Source organism: Heteronotia binoei, chromosome 10, assembly GCF_032191835.1.
Source record: "Heteronotia binoei isolate CCM8104 ecotype False Entrance Well chromosome 10, APGP_CSIRO_Hbin_v1, whole genome shotgun sequence".
In the NCBI taxonomy this organism is placed as follows: domain Eukaryota; kingdom Metazoa; phylum Chordata; class Lepidosauria; order Squamata; family Gekkonidae; genus Heteronotia; species Heteronotia binoei.
Genome location: NC_083232.1, coordinates 31,643,277 through 31,665,138, shown reverse-complemented (window position 1 = coordinate 31,665,138; position 21,862 = coordinate 31,643,277). Strand labels below are relative to the sequence as shown.

The following is a 21,862-nucleotide window of genomic DNA, read 5'->3' as shown; positions in this document are numbered from 1 at the left end:
GCTTAGAAGTGTCACATAACAACTGTGAACAGCCAAACTGGCGCTACTGGGAGCCATAACGTTCACTTCCAAATTTGATGAATATACAAAAAGCGACTGCTTTTTAAATGATATCCTACCTGTTCGGTAGACAAAATTGCCTTCAGTCTCAGAGGATGATGGAGACACCAGTTCCTCTTCAAATTCGTTGGAGCTAAATGAACCCGAGTGGTTCCTCTGCCTTGTTTTTTCCATCATGGCTGCATTTGTGGCCATGACATGCCTCAACGAGTCATTCAGGTAGCGATTCAACAAGCTGCTTTTGTATTTGGGGGGCGATACATAATCCTCATTGGCGCTCCCTTCTGGTCTAACTCCAGATTTTATTACTGAGCTTTCAGTTTTAATTACAGTGTGATGAACCGGTGTGTTGTATCCCCCTTCGTTCATATGGCTTCTTGGAGGATTTTCACCATCTGAAGAAAGAAGAGCCATCAATAGGAAGCATTAGCTAGGCATCTTTTTTTTTAATTTAAAAGGTATTCATAATTAAACCTTTGTAGGAAATATTAGATCATATTATCATAATGGCCTTTTCTAAAATATATTTAGCTTGTTTGCTAATGGTGTATTTTTTCCTGTTCAAAAAATAGTTTGCAAACCCATAATTTTTCCCCTTCAAATACAGAGAGGGAGAATTATTCTTAGTCTCTTTTCGGGTTCTTTAATATGAAGCGGACAAAATTATTTACAGGCAGCATATGTTTGGGATGCTGAACTGTTCTAGCAGATAAGTCTGCCATTTCATAAACAGTTTACTCAAATATACAGTGTGGTGTGCAGTTTGATTTCAGTGGCTGAAGTCCAAAGAACAGCACAACTGGTTCCACATGCTCAAGGGTGTTGGAGCTTATATTTCTCCAACAGCAGCCCTCAATTCCACACCATGCCACATGGCAACCCACATTTGAAACTAGGGGAATTTTTTAAAGGCACTTTCTCAGCTGGCATGAAGTCTGCTATTCAAAGACAAAAATCCCCCTGGACAAACCGAAGACCTTGGGCATGTTCAGAGTAGCTTGTTGGAATCACAACCAGTGATTCTCAAAGTGTTGGTTGGAACCCACCAATTCAAGGCAGCCGTCAGCAGTGTCAGAATGACTGCCATCTATGCTGAAAAATAACCTAGTACAAGGAACTAAATGGACCCAGTTCCTGAGTGAGTGGACAATATGACACCTTGAGTGTTACAGATGATAAATCTGTGGTGACCCTGCTGTGATTTTTATCTATATGTGCAGAATGATGAATTCTTAGAACAGGACCTCTTGTGAACTACAGTTGTACACAAGCATACATCTAATGCTTGTCAAAAGCCCTCAAGTGAATGCATCTAGAATTTTTGCTGAAGTATGTGAATGAGTGTAAGAGAATTACACTGTAGTCATAAGAGTTACATCTCTGTCCTAAACCTACTGATTACAATGGACTAAAAATCATGTAATTCCATTTAGGACTGCAGCTTGGTATAAAACTCAGCATGTATTAGTGACAATTTCCGCAGATTAGCCATTTGCAATAACTGGAAATTCAACTGACTTTGTATGGACAACATTACAAAAATATTAAACAAACCTTCTGAACATGAATCATCGCTGCTTACACTAAGTCTTTCAGCATTTCCTTGAACATACTTGTTGTATAGCTTTATCCGTAAAGCCCAGCTGAGGTCTGGCTGCCGGACAGTATTTTTAAGTCGACGCCTTGCATTGGCAAACCAGTTTGATACCTAAACAAAAACAAATGCATCAGTTTTCCTTACTTTCCACACAAAGGAGAAAAGGCACTCAAAACTTTCAGGGGACACAGAACAGAACCAAGCAACTTGTTCATTTTTTTTTGCATTTATTATACTTGCAATCATAAATAAATAAATTGGGAAAGACAAATACCGAAGGGAAGGGCCGTGGCTCAGTGGCAGAGCATCTGCTTTTGGTATGCAGAAAGCCCCAGGTTCAATCCCCAGTATGTCCAGTTAAAAGATCTGGCAGTAGGTGATTGGAAAGACCTCCACTTGAGACCCTGGAGAGAGACTACCAGTCTGAGTAGACAATACTGACTTTGATGGACCAAGGGTCTGATTCAGTATAAGACAACTTAATGTTTTCATGTGTTCTAGATTCATTTTATAGAAACTTGGAGACAGAGTAAGAGGATCGAGCTTGAGGGGAAATAAGCAGAAATTATTCCTCCCCTCCCATGCATCAGATGAAGAGGCTATTTCTTGCAGTCTCCCCCTTCTTGATACAACCCAGCATATAACTTCCTCTTTCTGAGGCTCCACGAGTTTTCTGGAGTGAGAAGTGAAAGGCCCCAGACACCTGGGAATCACATTCCCAGCAAGGAACAAATATACACATGTGGATCAGGCAAACACAGGAAGGACTAGGAGAAAAATTAAACTTGTTAGCTGCCATTTTAGGGCTTTGGTGTGCTAGTTCAGCATTGATCCCAGTGACCACCGAGGAAGACCAGAGGCAACAATGGGAAACCATCTCTGCTCATCTCTTGTCTTGAAAACCCCGTATGGGGTTTGTCATATATACACACACATCTGCTGTCAGAGGGGACTGAACACATGAAGTTGCCTTATGGTCAATCTATTAAGGTCAGTATTGTATACTTAAGACTGGCAGTGGCTCTGCAGGTTCTTTGGTTAGGAAAAGTCTTTTACATCATTTGCTACTTGATTCTTTTAACTGGAGACACCAGGCACTGAAGCTGGGGCCTCTTGTATGCAAAGCAGACACTCTGCTGAGCCACAGCCCCTCTCCAATAGTACACAAACATAAGTGCCTTATGACACACCTTTGGTCTGTAAAAGTCAGTAGTACCTGTTCAGACTGGGAACAGTTTTCCAGAGTCAGGAACTGAATCTAGGCCTTCTGCATGCAATGCAGATGCTCTATACAGGGGTGGCCAAACTTGCTTAATGTAAGAACCACATAGAATAAATGTCAGATGTTTGAGGGAGGGAGGGAGGGAGGGAAGGAAGGAAGGAAGGAAGGAAGGAAGGAAGGAAGGAAGGAAGGAAGGAAGGAAGGAAGGAAGGAAGGAAGGAAGGAGATTGATGTGGAAAGAAAGCAACTTCAACTATAAATGCATTCTCCAAGCTGCCAGCTGGCTTGGCGAAATTATTTAAAGAGACAAATACCTTCTCCAAGCAGGCCAGAGGGGCGGGGAGGCTTTCAGAGCCACACAATATGAGTGAAAGAGTCACATGTGGCTCCTGAGCCACAGTTTGGCCACCCCTGTTCTACTACTAAGCTACAGCCCCTTCCCTGTGTTTGCTCAGACTTATGAGACAAGAGAACAGAAAAGTAATGCAGCTTTTCTAGTCCTTGGTGTTGGTGGTGTTTTTGTTTCTGACTCTGTACAAGTCAGCTTCGTCCATTCAGCTTCCCAGCTGAATATTTTGACAGGTTTCACTAAGTTGCCAAAGAGCAGCACGGAAGCATACCTTGGCATTATTAGACTGCATTGTGTAACACCAGAATGTGGGGTTTTAGCCATATAATACTTTATATGAGCAATAAAACTCGTATGATTTATATGTATGTGCTACTATTTTGATGAAAAGGCCAGTAGCAAACATTATTTATTCAACTTTTCCATGTCAACCACAAACATTATTCATCTTATTATGACTTATCCCTATTTAAAGTAATCCAGAAGGTAGAGAAAATCCAGTTCTTAATGATGAAATAAGATTGTTATAACAAAGGAATGTATCCCCCAAATACTTGTATTCTGGGTGCTCCTTTGCCCTCACGGAAACAAATACAGAATCTTTATATATAAATATAGAATTCTGGCAGTTTGGGGAGCGGAATTTTTCCTTTGGGTTCACCACAAAGTTCATCATAGTTCAGCACAAGACTTTTTTTGTGAGGGGAAGAAAAGGAACATTCGTTCAACCCACCACTACCACCTGTGGAGAGGACAAGGAAGAATGATTTTAAATTATGGGAAGAAATTACATTTAGGCATAACAATAGGAAAAGTTCCCCAACCATAAAAAGTACTGAAAGGAAGGAGCAGATTCATCTATTATGAGATGATGAAGCAACAAGAGGGTGGGATCTATGCTGTAGGGTTCCACATGATTCAACCTTTATGTTAATGCTGCTTTACTAGTATGTAAACCTTCTGAAAGAGCTTGTCCAAATATGTCAAGCTGGGTGTCATCTTTGCTTGATGAATGATGATAGCTAACTCTATTGCCCTAACAATTTTGGATGGGGAGGGACTGAATTGGACCACCTCTGTAAAGAGCTTAAGGGTATTATTACACCAAGTACCAGCTTGGGGTTGGGTATCTCAGCCCCCACCACTATGTGCCACTGAGGAGAAGAAGAGGAGAAAGTGACCTTTTTGAGCAGCAACAAGGAACTGATGGGACCACAGCTACAGCATCATGCAGACATGTAGCTACTGAGGACCTCAGCTCATGTTACAAAATCCTGGTATCCCTCACATGTCTGTCTTGGCCCTGTGAGCAGCAGCAGCAGACGACGACTGCGGATTTATACCCCATCTTTCTCTCTGAATCACTCCGAGGGGCTTACAATCTCCTTTATCTCCTTCCCCCACAACAGACACCCTGTGAGGTGGGTGGAGCTGAGAGAGCTCTCACAGCAGCTGCCCTTTCAATGACAACTCCTATAAGAGCTACGGCTGACCCAAGGCCATTCCAGCAGCTGCAAGTGGAGGAGTGAGGAATCAAACCCGGTTCTCCCAGATAAGAGTCCACGCACTTAACCACTACACCAAACTGGCTCAGTGTGCTTCCTGCTTAGAACTTCATTCCAAGGAACACACAAGCTCAATTCAGATTGGGGTCAAGACACAAAGAGAGACAGGGTTTAGGTCTTCCCCTATCAGATCAGTTCACTAACTTGAAGGAACCACTATTTTTCCCCTTGGAGAAACTTACATATAGCCCGTCAGTGCATATCAATTTTTCTAGCAGGGCCAAGAGCAGCTCTCTAGGGCCATTTTAGATCATGAAAGTGACATGTAGGACACCATGGTCCCAATTCATATTGCACCGGTGTGCACCTGGAAGTTAAACTCTGGACCCAGAACCCTCAGACCATGTTGGTCAACAGAACTGGGGTGGACCTGCAGAAAATATAAAGAACTTGTAACATACAATTAGGGAGTAGATTTGAATGGTTAGAGCCCCCAGGTCCCAGCAAGTAACCCCAAGCTCACACTAGTTTCCAGTAGCCACTCAGAAGCTGCACATCTGAACTTTCAAATGTGGTTCCCTGTGCAGCTTGGGATAGAAACACACAAATCAATGTGTCCCTGTGCATATAGTTGTAGGTAGATTGGAGAAAGACTGTCTAAGCCAAGAAAATGCCTGAGAGTCACAGATGCTTTTCTCAGTTTATGTCTCTTGCTACCTAGCTGTTATGATTGTTATTTAAAGTTCCTATTCTAGAATGGTCCTTCCACCACTGCACTTCTGCAGGTTTTTGCTTTACAGCTGCTTTGCCATTTCTCCAAACATAAGTATTACAAATTAAACTGATCAGAAAAACAACATCATAAACAACTGCATGTGTCCAATGAGCCACGGATAGAACATGTCCATAGAATGGACTTCCTATCTCCTCCTCCTGCATCCATTCCCCAAAATGACTCCTGAAATTCAGAGGACTCTCAGGAACAAAATGGGACGTTATGGGGGGGGGGGCTGCAACTTGAGTGTAAAATTGGAAGGACCCCCCCCCCCCCCCCCCCAGTTCTGCATGAACTCATCAGGGGCAATTTCTGACATCTCCTTTCTCACTGAAGCTCCTTCATGATACATCCCAATGTGTTTCTGAGGGGACCCGGATTCCCAGGAGCACAAGGAGAGCATAAGAGGAAGGGAAGAAATTAGTTCCATGAACTTATTTTACTCACAGCTCATTGGACCTAATCCAAAATTTTCACTTTGTCTTTGGGGGCAAGGTACTCAAGGTAGCTAACATCTACCAGTTTTAAAGTAAAGGTAAAGGCAGTCCCCTGTGCAAGCACCCGTCGTTTCCAGCTCTGGGGTGACGTCCCATCACAATGTTTTCATGACAGACTTTTTACAGGGTGGTTTGCCATTGCCTTCCCCAATCATCTACACTTTCCCCCAAGCAAGCTGGGTACTCATTTTACCGACCTTGGAAGGATGGAAGGCTGAGTCAACCTTGAGCTGGCTACCTGAACCCAGCTTCCAGCAGGATCGAACTCAGGTTGTAAGCAGAGATCTCGGACTGCAGTACTGCAGCTTTACCACTCTGCTCCATGGGGCTACCTACCAGTTTTAAAACAAGCACCCAAATTCATATTAAGACATTTCTGGCTTAAAAAAAATAAGAATAATTAATAAAAGTATACTTATTCCTCTCTTGGCTAGTAGGAAACAGCTTTTGTGCCGTTTCACAAAGGAAAGGCAAAAGTCAATAAGGGAGCCCTTCATTATCACCCCTTCCCCAGTCAGCTGCAGTCTACATCTGCCTGTGAACTTCAGTATGCAAGATCCTCAGCAGCCCAGAACCAGTAGATTAGTCATACCATGGCAAATAACTTCATGTTCAACAATAAAGCCATTCATATTTCCCCTTCTGGAAAGAATGTACAGCCTTTTTTTTCTCTTCATTTCACAGGAATAGTTAAACCTAAATTTAAAATAAAATAAATCCACCCCTACGGGAATACTGCAAATGAAAACATGACATGTTCATTGCAAATTAGCAGGACAAATTGCTAGCCTCCAAATTGGAGACTAATTGGCGAGATAAATATAGGCTGTGGCTTTCAGACAGAGAAGGCTTCCTGTTCTAGTTCTGTAGTTTCAGGAGTATAAAGTTTCCGAGTCCAGAGCAAAAAGGCCTCATTGGCTGTTCCTTTGGCTTTATGAGGACTGTATGGATATAATCAAGTACAGAATTCAGCCTACAAGTTGAGGCTAAGTTCTCCTGTTCTCAAGCCTTCTTTAGAGGTCCACAGGCCTTCAAAAATTAACTTCATCTTGGTCAACAATCCTCATTCACTGGAAAGACGACATTTATGCTCTACAAGAAACATCCAACCAGCCCTTACCATGATGCTACCAGACAGTGTCATGTAGTGATCACCAGGCCTTGTTTTCTGCCAGAGCCCACAGGAGTGGAGCTCCGCCTGGACTGGCCAGGGCTCCAACTGGCCCAACCTGCCATGTGGCAGTCATGTGTTCCCAGGCCAGATGGTGTGGCCTAATATGAAAATGCATTCCTGCTGGGGATTTTCTACAAAAAAAAGCACTGGTGTTTACAGTCTTGCACTGGGATCCAAGGAAGCCAGGGTTCAAGTCCCCACTTTTCTATGGAGTCTGTTGGGTGATTTCAGGCCTGTCACTCTCTCAGCCTAACTTTTATATCATGGGGTTGTTGTGAGAAGAAAATGAGGAAGAGAGAACCATGGATATTTTCTGACCTCTTTGGGTGAAAACATCTCAGGGTTCCTTATGACACTGTCTCTCCAAAGAGCTAAAACTTCTGGCTACCAGACAATCCTAGGATCTCTACACACACTGCCATGCAATAATTATAATTAGTATTCCAAAGAGCTGCCAATCTAACACCTCTTTGTCTTCCATCTTGATGTTATCGTTCCCCCGTCTGCTAATATTCTGCCGTCTTTTGTGATTCTGCAGGAAAACCATGCCTTTGCCTGTTCTCCCCCCATAACCAAGGCCATGCCGTTTTTCTTCAGCAAACATCCACTCCTAAATGAAGCAGGGCTGGTCTCGGATGGCTGGTGGCTACTGGGTGTGCTCCAACAGCTTGAATGGGCATCAACAGAAATGGTCTGGGGTATAGCCAGAGACTTTCCCAACTGTCTGGCAACAAGAAACCCTGTGGGGCGGGGGCACAAAAGCTGTCTCATTAATGTTGCAGTACTGATGCTGTTTTTCACACTGTCCCAAATAGGGACGGCATGATGATGCAACAAGGATATAATTGAATGGTTATTACAAATATACCTGCCATGCTCTCTCCTTGTAATGAAAATGTAGAAGGCCGCGGCTGACCACTCCAGGAATGGGAAATGCACAGCATTTTAAGTTTCCATAGGACTCTGACTAAGGCAATAAGAGCTGGTCTCGTATGTGCTTGCATGAATGGAATTAAACTGAAGGACTAAAGTAGATGTGAAATGTTCAGGGACAAACTGGATCTGGTTCTGCCAGATAAGGGTGGGAATCCCTCCAAGTGGGGCCTGGAGAGCTCCCAGATTATAACTGATCTCCAGGCTACCAAGATCAATTCCCCCAAAAGAAAACAGCTGCTTGGAAGGCGGACTCTATGTTGGCATTATACCCTGCTGAGTTCCTTCACCAAACCCTTTCTCTACCTAGGCTCTACCTCCACAATCTCCAGAAATTTCCCAACCTGGAGTTGGCAACCCTCGAATCCCTGTGTATTCATAATTATGTCTCTATCTAAAGCAGGGCTTCTATTTTGAAAAAAAAAAAACAACCCCAAACACATAGTGTTCGTGGATAAGGGATGCTAAATTCTACCCCCACATGTGACCTCACTGTTCCCCTTGCTTTCAGCACTTTTATTCCATTCTGCCTAAATTACATTAGAATGGGACTAGAAGAAAAGTGCTGAAAAGCTATTGAGTACTGTAAGGTAAGTAACGTGGGGGAAGAATCAAGGAGTTAACTCCCCTTGCCCATATGACTTTGTGCTTGTTTTAAAAACCTACACCACCTACCCACCCTTAGTTTGGAAGTGGAAAGGGAACTCGCATATAAATCCATAAGCATTCCCCCCACCCACCAGCAGGACATATCTAGATTGGTCCTCTAGTTTTGGTGATGCAGGGAAGACTACAGACAGAGCTAATTACCAGGAACCATCCCAGTGTAACAAAGAGAAGAGCAGAAGAAGCAAACACAGCTACCCTAAGAACAAAACAAAACACCTTTGCTACCTCTGCCAAAACAAGGCACGCAAGGCCACTTACATAAATTCATGAACAATGAAAAACAAAACAGCTGCCGATAAAACCAGTTTTACAGAAGCATAACTGTCCAAAGGAAACATTCAGAACCAAAAGCAGCTGCTGAAACATAACACAATCTAAGTAGCAGAGCAATTTCTCAGGTCAAAGGGGCTGCCTAACACACATACACAAAGAGGCTGTGCCTTCTATAACCCCAGAGTAACTGTTAATTGTTAGCAAACACCTCTTGAAACGGTATGTGCTAAATGTACGCGTCAGCTGTAACAGAACATTTTTGACAGAGAACAAATTGAAAGGAGACAAGTGATTCAAATGCAATGACAGTAACAGCACAAGAACAACATTGCCAGGCATAAAAGGACTTGGACAGATGGATAGGAAGAGAAAGAGGCCAATCTAGGCTTCAGGAATGTAATGGCTTAGGAAATACAAAATCAGGAAAACACATTTTTATTTTGGTCTCCTCCAGAAAATGTCCTGGCGCTTTGCGATGCTAGATTAAAGCCAGTCATGCAACACTGTTTGATGATTTGGGAACAAAAAGCTTTGGAATGAGAAATATTTTCAAATCAATGAGAAAACATGACCCAGTTCTCACAGTTCCATCAATGTCAGTTTGAATCAGTTGGGCTTGGGTGAATTATTCTATGGTTGGGCAGGTGCAATTGGAGGGGAAACCCTATATATGTGATACTCAGGATCAGTTTGTTGGATGCTAGCATCATTCTTTCCTTCCCAATGAAGGATATGTTTTCAGCATTTCTGGGCAAAGGGAAAGGAGCATCTGGATTGGGGGACGTGGGGGAAATTGCATGCTTCTGTCAATTAAGATAGATTTGCAGATAAAAAGGATACATTCTCTTACCAAACATCCACTTTTGTTTATTTCCATGTGAGATCAAGAAGATGTCTGAGTTTTACAAGTGGGATAAAGCCCTGTAGGCCAGGTGGCCATTATCTACTGAGACAAAACTATCCTGGAAGGTAACTTTAGGTCTCCTTCAGCTTCAAGAAGCTGCTTTGGAGATAAGAAGAGCATTCCACTTCTTCTTTGTGACTTCTTATAGGCTTAACAGCATCCTGTATTTGCAGTCACTGAAGGCAAGCTACTGGACTAGTTAAACTCTTGGTATGAATCTTTACATTGGCACTCAAAAGCACAGAGGCAGCCCAGTTGTTAATTAGTGGAGCTGGAATTCTTCAATTTAGCCAAACTAGGATCAGTTTCTTAAGAAAAGAAAACTCCTTCTCTGGCTCTTAACACGATACACATGCCCTTCATTTTGATGGGAGAAGGGCAGATTCAGTTTTAAATGCAGAATTTGCAGTGCAATCCTATATATGGAATATATATGGAGTATATGGAATAGACCTGAATAGGATTCTGAGTAGATTTGCTTAGAGTTGCTTTCTCACTTCATTGCACAAACCATACAAGCAAGTCCTGAGGCACTCAGCTCATTCTTACCTGCACTAGAGTCATTTGGGACCCAAGAGCCAGCAAGATCTTCTCTGTCTTCGTGGGATACGGATTGTCTCGGTGCTTGTACAGCCACTGCTTCAACGGCCGTGCCATATCCTGCAAAGCCTGGCGCTTATGCCTCACCTTTCCACTGTTCTGCCGGGTGCTGTAGATCAAAGAAGGGAAGATCAACAAGAGGGTAGGTTGAGATGACTGGCTGGTCAGGCTGGAGAGGGACTTCCTTCCTATCACCAAAATCCACAGGGCAAAAACCTTGTGTGCTCAAAATAAAGTCTCAGTCTGGGCCAGGTGTTACAGAATCCACCCAAGGAATGGTGAAACATGACTACAGAAACTCATAATAGAGATTACCATGGTGTGGCTTTATATTTCCTGTGTTGAACAGCAGGTATACATCTCTACAGAGAAAAACAGAACAGGTTTCTTTCATGCCCCAAAATTAAAGGTATTTGCACTGCAACAGAGCACCCATACAGAAGCATCCACCATTTCCCCTGCACAACACAAGAGGGCTTTATTTAAAAAAAAAATCAGTATGCTAGATGGTTATAGTGCAGCAATGTTATGATCAACTGCTGTAATATATTAGCTCCTCTTCCTCCAGTTTATACTTCAGCTCTTTTCATTGTGGAGATATGCTTTCCCTTTGTATCTCCACAACAAAGAAGTCTAAAGACTTCGTTTTTAAAAACAGGAATGCAAGGAATTCAGAGGACCTAGTCAATTGTGGAAATAGATCACTGTAACGCTACTGCCCTACTGGATTTATACTCTGCCCTATACTCTGACTCTCAGAGTGGTTTACAATCTCCTTTACCTTCCTCCCTCACAACAGACACCCTGTGAGGTGGGTGGGGCTGAGAGAGCTCTCCCAGAAGCTGCCATTTCAAGGACAACTCTGCAAGAGCTATGGCTGGCCCAAGGCCATTCTAGCAGATGCGAGTGGAGGAGTTGGGAATAAAACCCAGTTCTTCCAGATAAGAGTCCTCACACTTAACCACTACACCAAACTGGCTCTCTAGCAATATAGGAATTACTACATTTTAAACACCTGGAAATTAGGCAAAGGTTGGCCATAGGGGGTGAGGGCAAGGAAAATGGCATCAATGTGGGTAGGACCTTTTTAAAAAAACTAGGATCTTTCTGCCCATAGAGTGTGCAAATGCACTTTGGATGTGACCTCTCAAAAAAGACTGTCTCAAACCAGAGAATCCTGTAAAGTGGACAATGTCACATAGATGCTCCAAAAACAAAATTAGTCTGAATTCCGAATCAGAGCAAAACCTCCATATGGAAGTCAGATCATTGTATCTTTGGCCTCCATGCAGTCTACTCCAGTTGTCAGTAGCTTTCATCCGTGCTCGGCAGATCCCAGGGATTAAACCTAGGACCATTTTCTGTAAACCAATAGCTTCAAAGAACAAAAAGTCTAAAGACTTTGTGTAAGAAATGCAATGTTCCTAAAATAGTGTCTTTTCATTCTCTCTTGCTCTCTGGAGTTCAATCCAATCTCATCTTCATTCAGTTGCAAATATGAAAACACAGATATGTATATTTAATGTAATAGTAATGTGTCAGAAAATTGTAATAAATTGTAATAAATATCATTATGGATATCTATATGGTTTCTAGTATATGTTCATGAACTTTCTGTGAATTAGGAAAGCTGTAAGTCATGATGTAAATGTGTGCATATGTATCATGCATACATGCTAAGGTGATTTCATTTTTAGTTTAACACATCTGCCATTGAGACAAATGAGAGAGCCAACTCAATGATGTGATTAAATTGTTGGACTAGGATCTGGGAAATTCAGGTTCAGGCCACATTCTGCCATGGAAGTTTGCTGGGCAGTCACTATGCACATGAGAGAGAACATGATTTTGTTGGGTGCTAAGCCCTACTGAAGAAATAAGTTTGACCAATCAGTCCTGTTGTTTAGTCTTGTCTAGAATGATCAACTAGAGCAGGGATGGCCAAACTTGCTTAACGTAAGAGCCAAACAGAATAAACATCAGATGTTTGAGAGCCGCAAGACATGAACATCATGAGAGCAGGCAAGGCAGGAAGACATGAGAGCAGACAAGGCAGGCAGGCAGGCAGGAAGAAAAATAGATGGGGGAAGGAGGAGGGAGGTGGAAAGAAAGCAACGTTAAATGCATGCTCCAAGCCACCGGCTGGCTTGGCTTGGAAAAGTGATTTTAAGAGAGAAATGCCTTCTCCAAGCCATCCAATGGGGCAGTGGGGGCTTCGAGAACCGCACAATGTGTGTGAAAGAGCCTCATATGGCGCCCGAGCCACAGTTTGGCCACCTCTGAACTAGAACCCAGAGCCCTAATCCAAATGTAGTTAGTAATGGTTATTATTCAGGAGGATTTTTCTACACAGAGGATGTGGCAGTACTGTAACAAAACGGTTCAGAAAGATACTTTCTGGTTAAATAGATGGTTAAATAGTTAGAGACTGTGGTCTATACTATGGAGTATATAGTGCCTACTGTCTGTTGTTTGTAAGTAGGACCTTATCATATAATTTTAGCATCCTTTAACACATCATATTAATACTTATGTTTTGCTTCAGTTCTGTTTGTATTTCTGGTTCATTCCAGATTCCTATAGTCCAAATCCTATTGCACTACAGTCCAAATCCTATGTTCCATCCTTTTGATTGTATTGACTTTGTGTAATCCACCTTGAGTCCTGGTAAGAAAGGCAGACTACAGAAAATGTAAATAAAATTTTAAAATAATTTCCAATCAATGCCTTAATATATTGGTAATGCTGTACAGTAACACCAACAAGTTCTTTCTAAACAATATGGAAAGGAATAGTTCAAAAGCCTCTATATGTATCCTTTCCAATGAGGTTTGTGAGTTGCAGACTGTCGGGAGGTGCGCATACGGGAGCACAATCTACTTTTTCAGATTCTGCGGCAAACTATAACTCATTCCATCTCTCTCTAGGCTGCATGCAATTCACTCCAACTAACCATTCCAGCATCAGGGAACATCTACGGAACATCAAAACAACACTGCCAGATAGCAAACAAACAAACAAAACTCTTGCCCGAAGCTTAAGGACACAAGACAAAGAGAAAGCCTACGAGTACTGTGTACTTGAGAGCTTGAGTTACACAGCCGTTTGGAAGATTGTACATAGCCTTTCCATTTCTTCTGAAAATAAAGAGCTTTCTCTGAACAAGGGAGCTGCTGAAACACAGCCTGACCTTGGAATGGAGATTTTTTTTTTTGAAAGAGCAGACAAAACAGCATTTGCTAACAGAAAACAGTTGGTGCTCAACATAACTCTTCAGCCTCTGTTCATGTCAGACAGGCCTACCGACATGCAGCGCTATTCTCTAGGGAGCCATTCTGATTCTGAAAAGCTGTTCAGGTAGGTCCTGCAAACAGAGCAAAGGCATACAGGACAGCTGCTGAACGCCACACACGGAGGCTCTTCTACTCTGCCATTTTAAAAGATGTTTTAATTTAACATCCTGAGGTATATGACCACCTGTATTATTCCTGTCAGGAGTCCCTTGGTACACAAGAAACTAGTTACATGGTTACACTTCTGTCACATTACCAGAGGTAAGGGAAAAGAACAAGACGCACAGAGATAGTTACCTCCCAGAATTAGATTATCCTTGGTATTAATTGAATTTACCCCCTGCTAGTCTGTCAAGAACCTCAGAGCAGCTGTGGCTTAAGTATGGTTCTCAGGCAATTTCCCATGTAGCCAATTTCCCATCTAGACAAATCCTCTCAACTTTAGCTGTTCAATTAAATCACGTACCATTCAACCAGTGTTCCCTCTAATTCCCCCCCCACACACACACACTGAGCAGAACAGTTCCCGTCCTGAGCAGAATATAACTGCTGTAATCTTAAAATGGGCAATGGACAGTGCAAGACCCTGTGCAACTCAAGATTACTGCTGAGTTGGGCTTCCTGGGTTAATACGCAATCTACACCCATGCACAACGTAGAGGGAACAGTGCATTCAACCACTCTTTAGGGCAGAGTTATTCACAGGCTATTGCATCACTAGTAAAATTCCTATTGTTCTGTGCTTGAAGGAATATAAGCAATATTTCAGGTATTTATATATGGTAGACCCAGCAATGCAGTAGACACAAGCTGGGATCCTACAGAGCTTTGGGACTGAGGGAGCAAGGCTGCCGTAAGATCAGATTTAACATAGAACTATTGCAGACATGATCCAGATAAAAGAAATATTGTTCTGTGTTCATAGAAGGCCTTGATGGGTACCCTGCAATTCATCTGCTCACATAGAGATTCAGACTTCCCAAGCGATTGCAGCAGTGCTTGCAAATTGCAGAAGAAAAGTTCCAAATAGTTGCTCTGCCACAAACTGTCCCTGTGATGATTTCCCCCTCTCCCCTAGCGGTGTTCCCTCTAAGCTGAGTTAATGTGAGCTAGCTCACAGTTTGTTAATCTCTGGCTCACACAGTTTTGTCTTAACTTGGGAAAAATGGCCCCAGAGCAAACTAACTTATGCAGTTGCTTACAACTTTAATGTCAGTAGCTCACAAAGTACAATTTTTGCTCACAAGCTTAGAGGGAGCACTGTCCCGTAGGCATCTGCAAATAATATCAGACCAATTGTTTGAGCAAGACTTTTTAGACAGGATAGGAGGATCCAACATCTTGTTTTGTGTCAAGCAGTCTGAACACTTGACTATTCAAAATGCTTCAGCCAATCACATTCCACTCCTCCTCGCCAGCATTCCAAGACTCACATCTGCTTATGGTCTGGTGGCCCCGAGAGCACCACCCTTCTGCATGTGTCAGGAATTTATGCATCAGAATTCAAGCCACCTTCTGAAATGGAGTTAATTTGGCACTACACACTATTAATATTTTAGCTGTCCGCTAAGACTCACAAAATAGGTGCTGCAATTTTGTTTGGGGTTGTTTTGCCAGATAGTGTGTGCTAATATAAAACTTTTCACCTCACGGAGTAAACCTCTTCCACACTTGATGAAGAACTCTGAAAATATAGAATGATTTCACATTTTTATACCCACTGAAGTCTGCCCAATTAATTACAAGTAAATAGTCTACTTGTGTCTTTAGGTGTGTACTGGTTCATCATAAAAAGGTAAAGGTAGTCTCCTGTGCAAGCCTCAGTCGTTTCTAACTCTGGGGTGATGTCACATCATGATGTTTTCACGGCAAACTTTTTTACGGGGTGGTTTGCCATTGCTTTCCCCAATCATCTACACTTTTCCCCTCAGCAAGCTGGGTACTAATTTTACTGATCTTGGAAGGATGGAAGACTGAGTCAACATTGAGCCGGCTACCTGAGCCCAGCTTCTGCTGAGATCAAACTCAGGTCGTGAGCAGAGAGCTCGGACTGCAGTACTGAAGCTTTACCACTCTGCACCACGGGGTTCTTTGGTTAATCATACACGACCTGTTTTGTAGATATGCACAACTACCTAGTTCTATTAACATTTTGCTTAGAAGCCACACCATGTTAACTGGCACTTGCTTCCATGTATGCGTGTGTAACAGAGGAGCTGTGGTTCCCTGAATAGCTACGAGCACAAGAATGCCATGCAATCCAATTAAAAGCCGAGGAAAGCCCATGCAAAACAAGCTCCATCTCAGTGGCTAAGGTGGAAAATCTAGACAGATACTCTGCTCACACAGTAACACAGGGTCCAGTCCACCAGGAAGTCTGACTGCAATCAAATGAAAATGCCTGCTATGAAAGCAGTTTGAGACCTTAGGTCTTGCACATAGCTTATTTCAGTGGGGTTTGCACACAAAAGCTTTCAGGTGACAGGCATCCCGTGCATCAGTTCCCCCAGTCTCTCTTGCCTAGTGGCCTACAACAGGGGTGGCCAATGGTAGCTCTCCAGATGTTTTTTGCCTACAACTCCACCAACCCCAGCTAGTATGGCCAATGGCTGGGGCTGATGGGAGTTGTAGGCAAAAAACATCTGGAGAGCTACCGTTGGCCACCCCTGGCCTACAAAATTCATCTCACCCTCCCTTGGGTTGGGAAGGACCAGCTCTGTCCTGGCATTATAATGCTCTGCTATAAAAGAATATGAGTTGGAATTGTAATACCACATTTTTGCAGAAGGTGCTGCTCTCGGGCTGCCATCTGCTGGTGCTTCTATTTCCCCCCCCCCTTCCCTTCTTGCCTTTATTCTAGCTTCTTGGGCTTTTTGCGGTCTAGTATTTTATTTGAAATCTGAATCTGCCTGAATCAGCTGGTAATAACATCTTGATGAAACACAATCACTGTCTTGCCAACCAGAGATGCTATTATAAGTATGAGATGATGCTATTTTTTAAATTGGCAATTGAACAATTATATATATATATTCAGATTTTTGCATCTGGGGCATCTCTGAAGCACCTTGCCATGGTCCCATCAATCAAGAAGACAGATGTCCTGCTTAGTTCTGTGCATGATTCTTTCGTCCAAGTTTGTTCAATAGGAGTTACTTCCAAATAGGCGTATACAAATCTGTAGTTTTAACTGCTGAATGAGATATGTGTACTGCCACTCCTTCCTGCCTAGTTCCAACTATGTTGGGTAAAACCAATTTCTTTTGAGTATATAATTTAGCAAAAGAGCTATAAAGTATTTTAATATGCAATTAACAGAGAGCCAATTTTAACTGACTTGCAATCACACTGAATAATTTAGACACACAGTGACATTTTAAAAGATCTGAAATATCACTTCCTGATTTCAGATTGTCAGCATGTTGGTAATCCAAGGGATTCTTTACTGTTTACATGGCCAATTCTCATATATTGTCTCCATATCTCTTGGTCTTTCTCACACGTAAGTATCTGGCAGTACATTTAAGTATCATTTAGTTCTTGCAGATCAGTTTTTAATTAATCTACTGTTGTTTCTAGATAGCTGTCCATCTTTCACACACATACGCTTCCTCTACAGTAAGGGGCAGGTTTTAGATCTATCAGCAAACTGTGCCACAGTATTTGATTGAAATTAGCTTCACTACTGGCAACAGCGAAATCTGCTGCTTGAAGCACAGGGGAGTTTGCTTGTTGAGTATTTCATGTTTAAGGCAGAAAAGCTAAAGTAGCTAAACCTGCAACTTCTTTATTTTGAAGCTACTGAGTTTGGCAAGAGCAGGGACCCACCTAGTGCCCACAGCTCTAAGGATCTCCCCCCCCCCCAACACACACACACAAGCACATTTGATGGAGACTCCTACCCGGTCCTCCTGTGCCGCAGGCTGAGGTTGTCCTTCATGGAGGGGCTGTCGGGCATGAGCACCTCCGGGTGGGGCGAGACCTCGAGGACCCCGCCATAGGGCCGGCTGCCGCTGCGCTCCCTCTCCTTGGCGCCGTCCTCGAAGAGCACTTGGCCGCTGAGCTTGTTGAAGACGATGGTGTTCATGGTGGGGCCGGCCGGCCGGGAGGGAGCTTCAGGCGAGGGCTGGCGAGGGAGCGCGCTTCAGGGCCGCCCCGGCGGTGGCTGGAAAGGAAAGGCAAGCGGCAGGTTGGTGACCCCTCGGAGCTGCCCAGCCCAGGCGCGGGCCGCGGCGGCGGCTGCTGCTCTCCGCGCTCCTGCTACGGCTGAACTGAGGCAGGGCGAGCGGCCGGCCAGGGGGGTGGAGCGGGAGGGGGGAGCACAGGCGCGCCAGCAGCAGCAGCAGCAGCAGCGGGTCTTCCGGGCATGGGAAGGCGGCCCCGATCCCGCGCCAGTAAGACACCGCCACCGCCGAGCTGCAAGCGCTTGACTAGGGATGCCGCTTCGCTAAGGGCTTGGAGATCCCCAGGGGCGCTGACATTTGGACTGGGCGCGGGCGGGGCTGCCTATTTGTCTCCTGCTGATCCAAGAAAGGCTCGGGGCACCCACCGCCTCGAATGCACTGCGGAGTGCGCCTGGCTGGAAGCTGAATGCCCCTCAGACCCGGGAGACCTACATCACTTTTCGGGGATGGAGCGCAAAGGATCCAAAGGTGTGTGGGGGGGGGGGGGAGGGCTGCAGCCCGTTGGAAGAGGCCTCCCCACCCCCCGCAAGGTCTGCTTAGGCTCGACTGCAGAGGGGTGGAATTTCCTCCATCACTCCTCCCCCTGCAGCAATTAATTCCTTGCCTGCCCAAGGGGGGGGGCTCCCTTCGTCCTGGATTTACCCCCCCCCCCCGCAAGCACCACACAGGAGCCTGAGCGTCCCCTTGGAGCCCCTCCGGTCTCTGCTCCTCTTAAATAAGGCGCCCTCCCATCAACGAAGCTGACTCACAGCGCCGGCTGTGAGCTTGCCTTGAAAACCAGGAGCGCCTCGATTCAGACAGGCATCCTTTGCAGGTGTGGGGGAGGTCGTGGTCCCCCCCTCCCCCGGGTACTAGAAGAAGGGGAACTCTTAAAAGTTACCTAAACGTTCTGCTATTTATATCCCGTTTAAACTTTTTTTTTCTTTACGCGTCATACATTCACAGGCAGGCAGGCTGAACCCATAGCAATAAAGTACGGGCCGGATTCGGTAAATCAGTTTTCCCTCTGGCATGGCAGCGGCGGGATAAAAGAAAGGGGAGCGGTTTGGGGGTCCTCTCTTAGGTTAGCTTGGGCCTTAAAGACCCAGGGGAAGGGGAACGATTACCCGCAGGCTTGCGTCTTGGGCGAAAACGCTTCGCGTCTGCGCACCCGAGCTTAAATGGGCTCTCCCCCCACCCCCGAAGCACTATCTCTAGGGCGCATGCTGCAGCTTTTCTCTTGCTGTCCAAAGTTTAAACCGGAGACACGAGCGACGACCAGACACGTGTAAAAGCCCGCTGTCCGTTTAAACCAGAGTCAGATCTCACATCCGCGTTAAAAGTATCTTCCGCATTGTATTAACATTCATAGCTGGCCCGAAGATTCAGAGGAGGATTTAAAGTCTGGAAAGTGAAAACATGTTTAGCGTCATTTGGTCGCTTAACCACACCGGCTCGGGCTATGGCTAGGAGACATTTAGAGGCACTCATGTTCTATTCTCCTTTGGTTCCGGCCCTGTTTCGATTCAAACGGAAGTAAGAAGTGTGTGGCAACGTCATATCGAGTTTTGTGCTTGTGCTGGCCGCAAAGGCCGTCCAAACCGGGGTGTAAGAGAGACAGAGAGAGAATGTGACAACAGACCTAAAGAGCACGCCGTCGCCTGTGCGGTTTGCATGATCCTTTGCCTCTCTAAAAATGGGCACAAAAAGCAAAGTGAGAAGACCTGTTAGGGGGCTACCACGACCAAAGAGCGGGAAACAGAGCAAGGCGGGTGCTTTTCAGGGAGCGACAATGGCGCTGGAAAGCAGTTACAGGGGAGAGGGGGAGTGTGTGTGTGTGTCAAAAATGCGGGATGCATTGCTGGGCAGCAGGGAGACTCCCGACCAATGTTCCCTCTCGGCTGAGTTAGTGTGAGCTAGCTCACAATTTTTTTGCCTCCAGCTCACACATTTTTGTCTCAGCTCAGGAAAAATGGCCCTAGAGGCAAACTAAGTTTTGCTCACAAGACTCCGCAGCTTAGAGGGAATGTCGGGCATCGCGTCGTTCTTAACTATTTTTGCGAAGGCCAGGAAAGTCCCAGGGGCCGATCGCCATTTCCCCACCCGGCTTAAGGGCAGCGGCAGGAAAGCGCTCCAGAAGAGTCAAAGGAGGTCTCGGTGTCCACTTCCCAGAGTGGCCCACCAGACGCATCGGAAGGCCAGCGCCGGGCGCAAAAGCACGCGGCCCCCAGCAGCTGCCCTCCAATAGGCCGCAGTCTCTCTAGAAGCCCGCCTGCCAGAGGCCTCCACGACACCCGGCGGCGGCAGCAGCTAGTTGGTCCCGCCAAACGCCCGGGCGCTGCCAGCACCACTTGTTCAAAACCTTCTTCGCTTTCGCCCTCTCTGCTGTTCCGCGGAGATTTCTTGAAGGGGGATTTTCTTCCTCCCTTCATATAGTCCCCCCCCCCCCCCCAGCACCTCCTACCACACCAGCCCCACAGGAGAAGCCTCCCCCCCCCAACCACACACACATGACGTGTGGAGGCCGTTTGGTCCTGGCAACCTTCCAGCCTCCCCATCGAAGGAGGGTCCCTTCCGCGAGACTTTATGGTGCTCGGCTGGGACCCACCCAACCAGCCAGTCCAGAGCCCGGTCCGCTTTCATTCAGCACCGCCGCGCTGTCTTCCTTCGGCAGCTCCCTCCCTTGCCCTGCCCCAGATGCTGAGCTCAAGGCAACCGGCCTGCTGCTCCTACTCCGGCTTTCCCTTGCACGAGGGGAAATAATAATAATAATAAAAAGTTTTCCAGTAACTAAAGCAGAGGAACGAGCCGATGTGGCCACTGTCAATATTTGCACGGATGTAGCGGAGCCACCATTTGACTGGTCCGTATGACAAACGAGCAGGGCCGAGATCCCAAGCAAGCGCACACACTTACTGGGGAAGGAAGTGCCGCTGGAGTCTCTGCCGGGCCTCTGCCTTCCTTCCAAGAGGGTCTGTTTCGGGCTGAGCGATGAGGCTGCTGAGGATGCCACTCGCTGAATGGCCGGGCCCGGGACATGTGGTGCGCGCGTGTGTACACATCCATGCGTACACTCGACAATAGCCTCTTTATGCTTCCTCGCAAAGGTGGTTCCCCCCCCCCCCCGCTCACTCTCGAACTGTCAGTTTTTGGATTCCATCCCACTAAACACTTTGAAGGGATCTGTTCATTGCTACGTTGCAGAAGACGGGCTTTGCAGCCTTCCTTTTGCAACAAGTCCTCCGTCCCCTCCCCGGTTTGGGCGCCCCCCTCCACTCGCTTGGCTCCTGTATCCACCACAGCAGCGGTGCCTGCACCGACGGCAAGAACGGTTTTGTTTAATCCGAACTATCTCAGCTCTAATTCTTCTTTGCCCGTAAAAAGTGGGGAAATTCCGCCTTTCCAATTTTTAATAAAACAATGTGCAAGATTTTAAGCCCAAAAGAGAGAAATCAAAAGCCAGGGGGGGGGGGGAGGGAGGAGAGGGGATCGAAAACATAACATCTGGCGTCTGCGACACCCAGACTTTCAAAACACACAACACGTCCGTGCTCCCAACACGTGTCCAAGCTGCAGAAGCTGTTCCAGCTTCCAAATATAAAATTGCAGGGACCGGGTATAATAAGCAGGCCAGAGCCCCGCGGGAAGGCCTGGTTTCGGCTAAGGTGCCAGAAGAATCCCACCGGGTCGCACCCAGACTCAAAGCGCAGCAGGAGAGGAGGGGAGGGGACGCTCTGGCCGCAGCACGCGCCTCAATGCCAGCCCGCCAAGTGACGCAGCGCCAGGCTCGCCTCCGACCCGGCAGCGCCCTTTGCAGCCCCGAGAGCCGCGCGCCGAATTGCGCTCTT

The 21,862-nt window shown here is 45.6% G+C and overlaps 1 protein-coding gene across 2 annotated transcripts in view; it reads right to left on the bottom strand.

Annotated features, from left to right (window-relative positions):
• MKX (mohawk homeobox) overlaps nucleotides 1–17,972 on the bottom strand; it is a 64,052-nt gene extending 46,080 nt beyond the window's left edge. For both annotated transcript variants that reach the window (XM_060247920.1, XM_060247921.1), the window contains exons 1-4: nucleotides 17,754–17,972; nucleotides 10,508–10,667; nucleotides 1,615–1,768; nucleotides 120–455 (exon numbers count right to left, since the gene is read on the bottom strand). In XM_060247920.1, coding sequence (XP_060103903.1) covers nucleotides 120–455; nucleotides 1,615–1,768; nucleotides 10,508–10,667; nucleotides 17,754–17,938 — 835 coding nt within the window. In that variant the 5' untranslated portion in view covers nucleotides 17,939–17,972. The remainder of the gene's footprint in view (nucleotides 1–119; nucleotides 456–1,614; nucleotides 1,769–10,507; nucleotides 10,668–17,753) is intronic.
• Nucleotides 17,973–21,862: the final 3,890 nt, after the last annotated feature.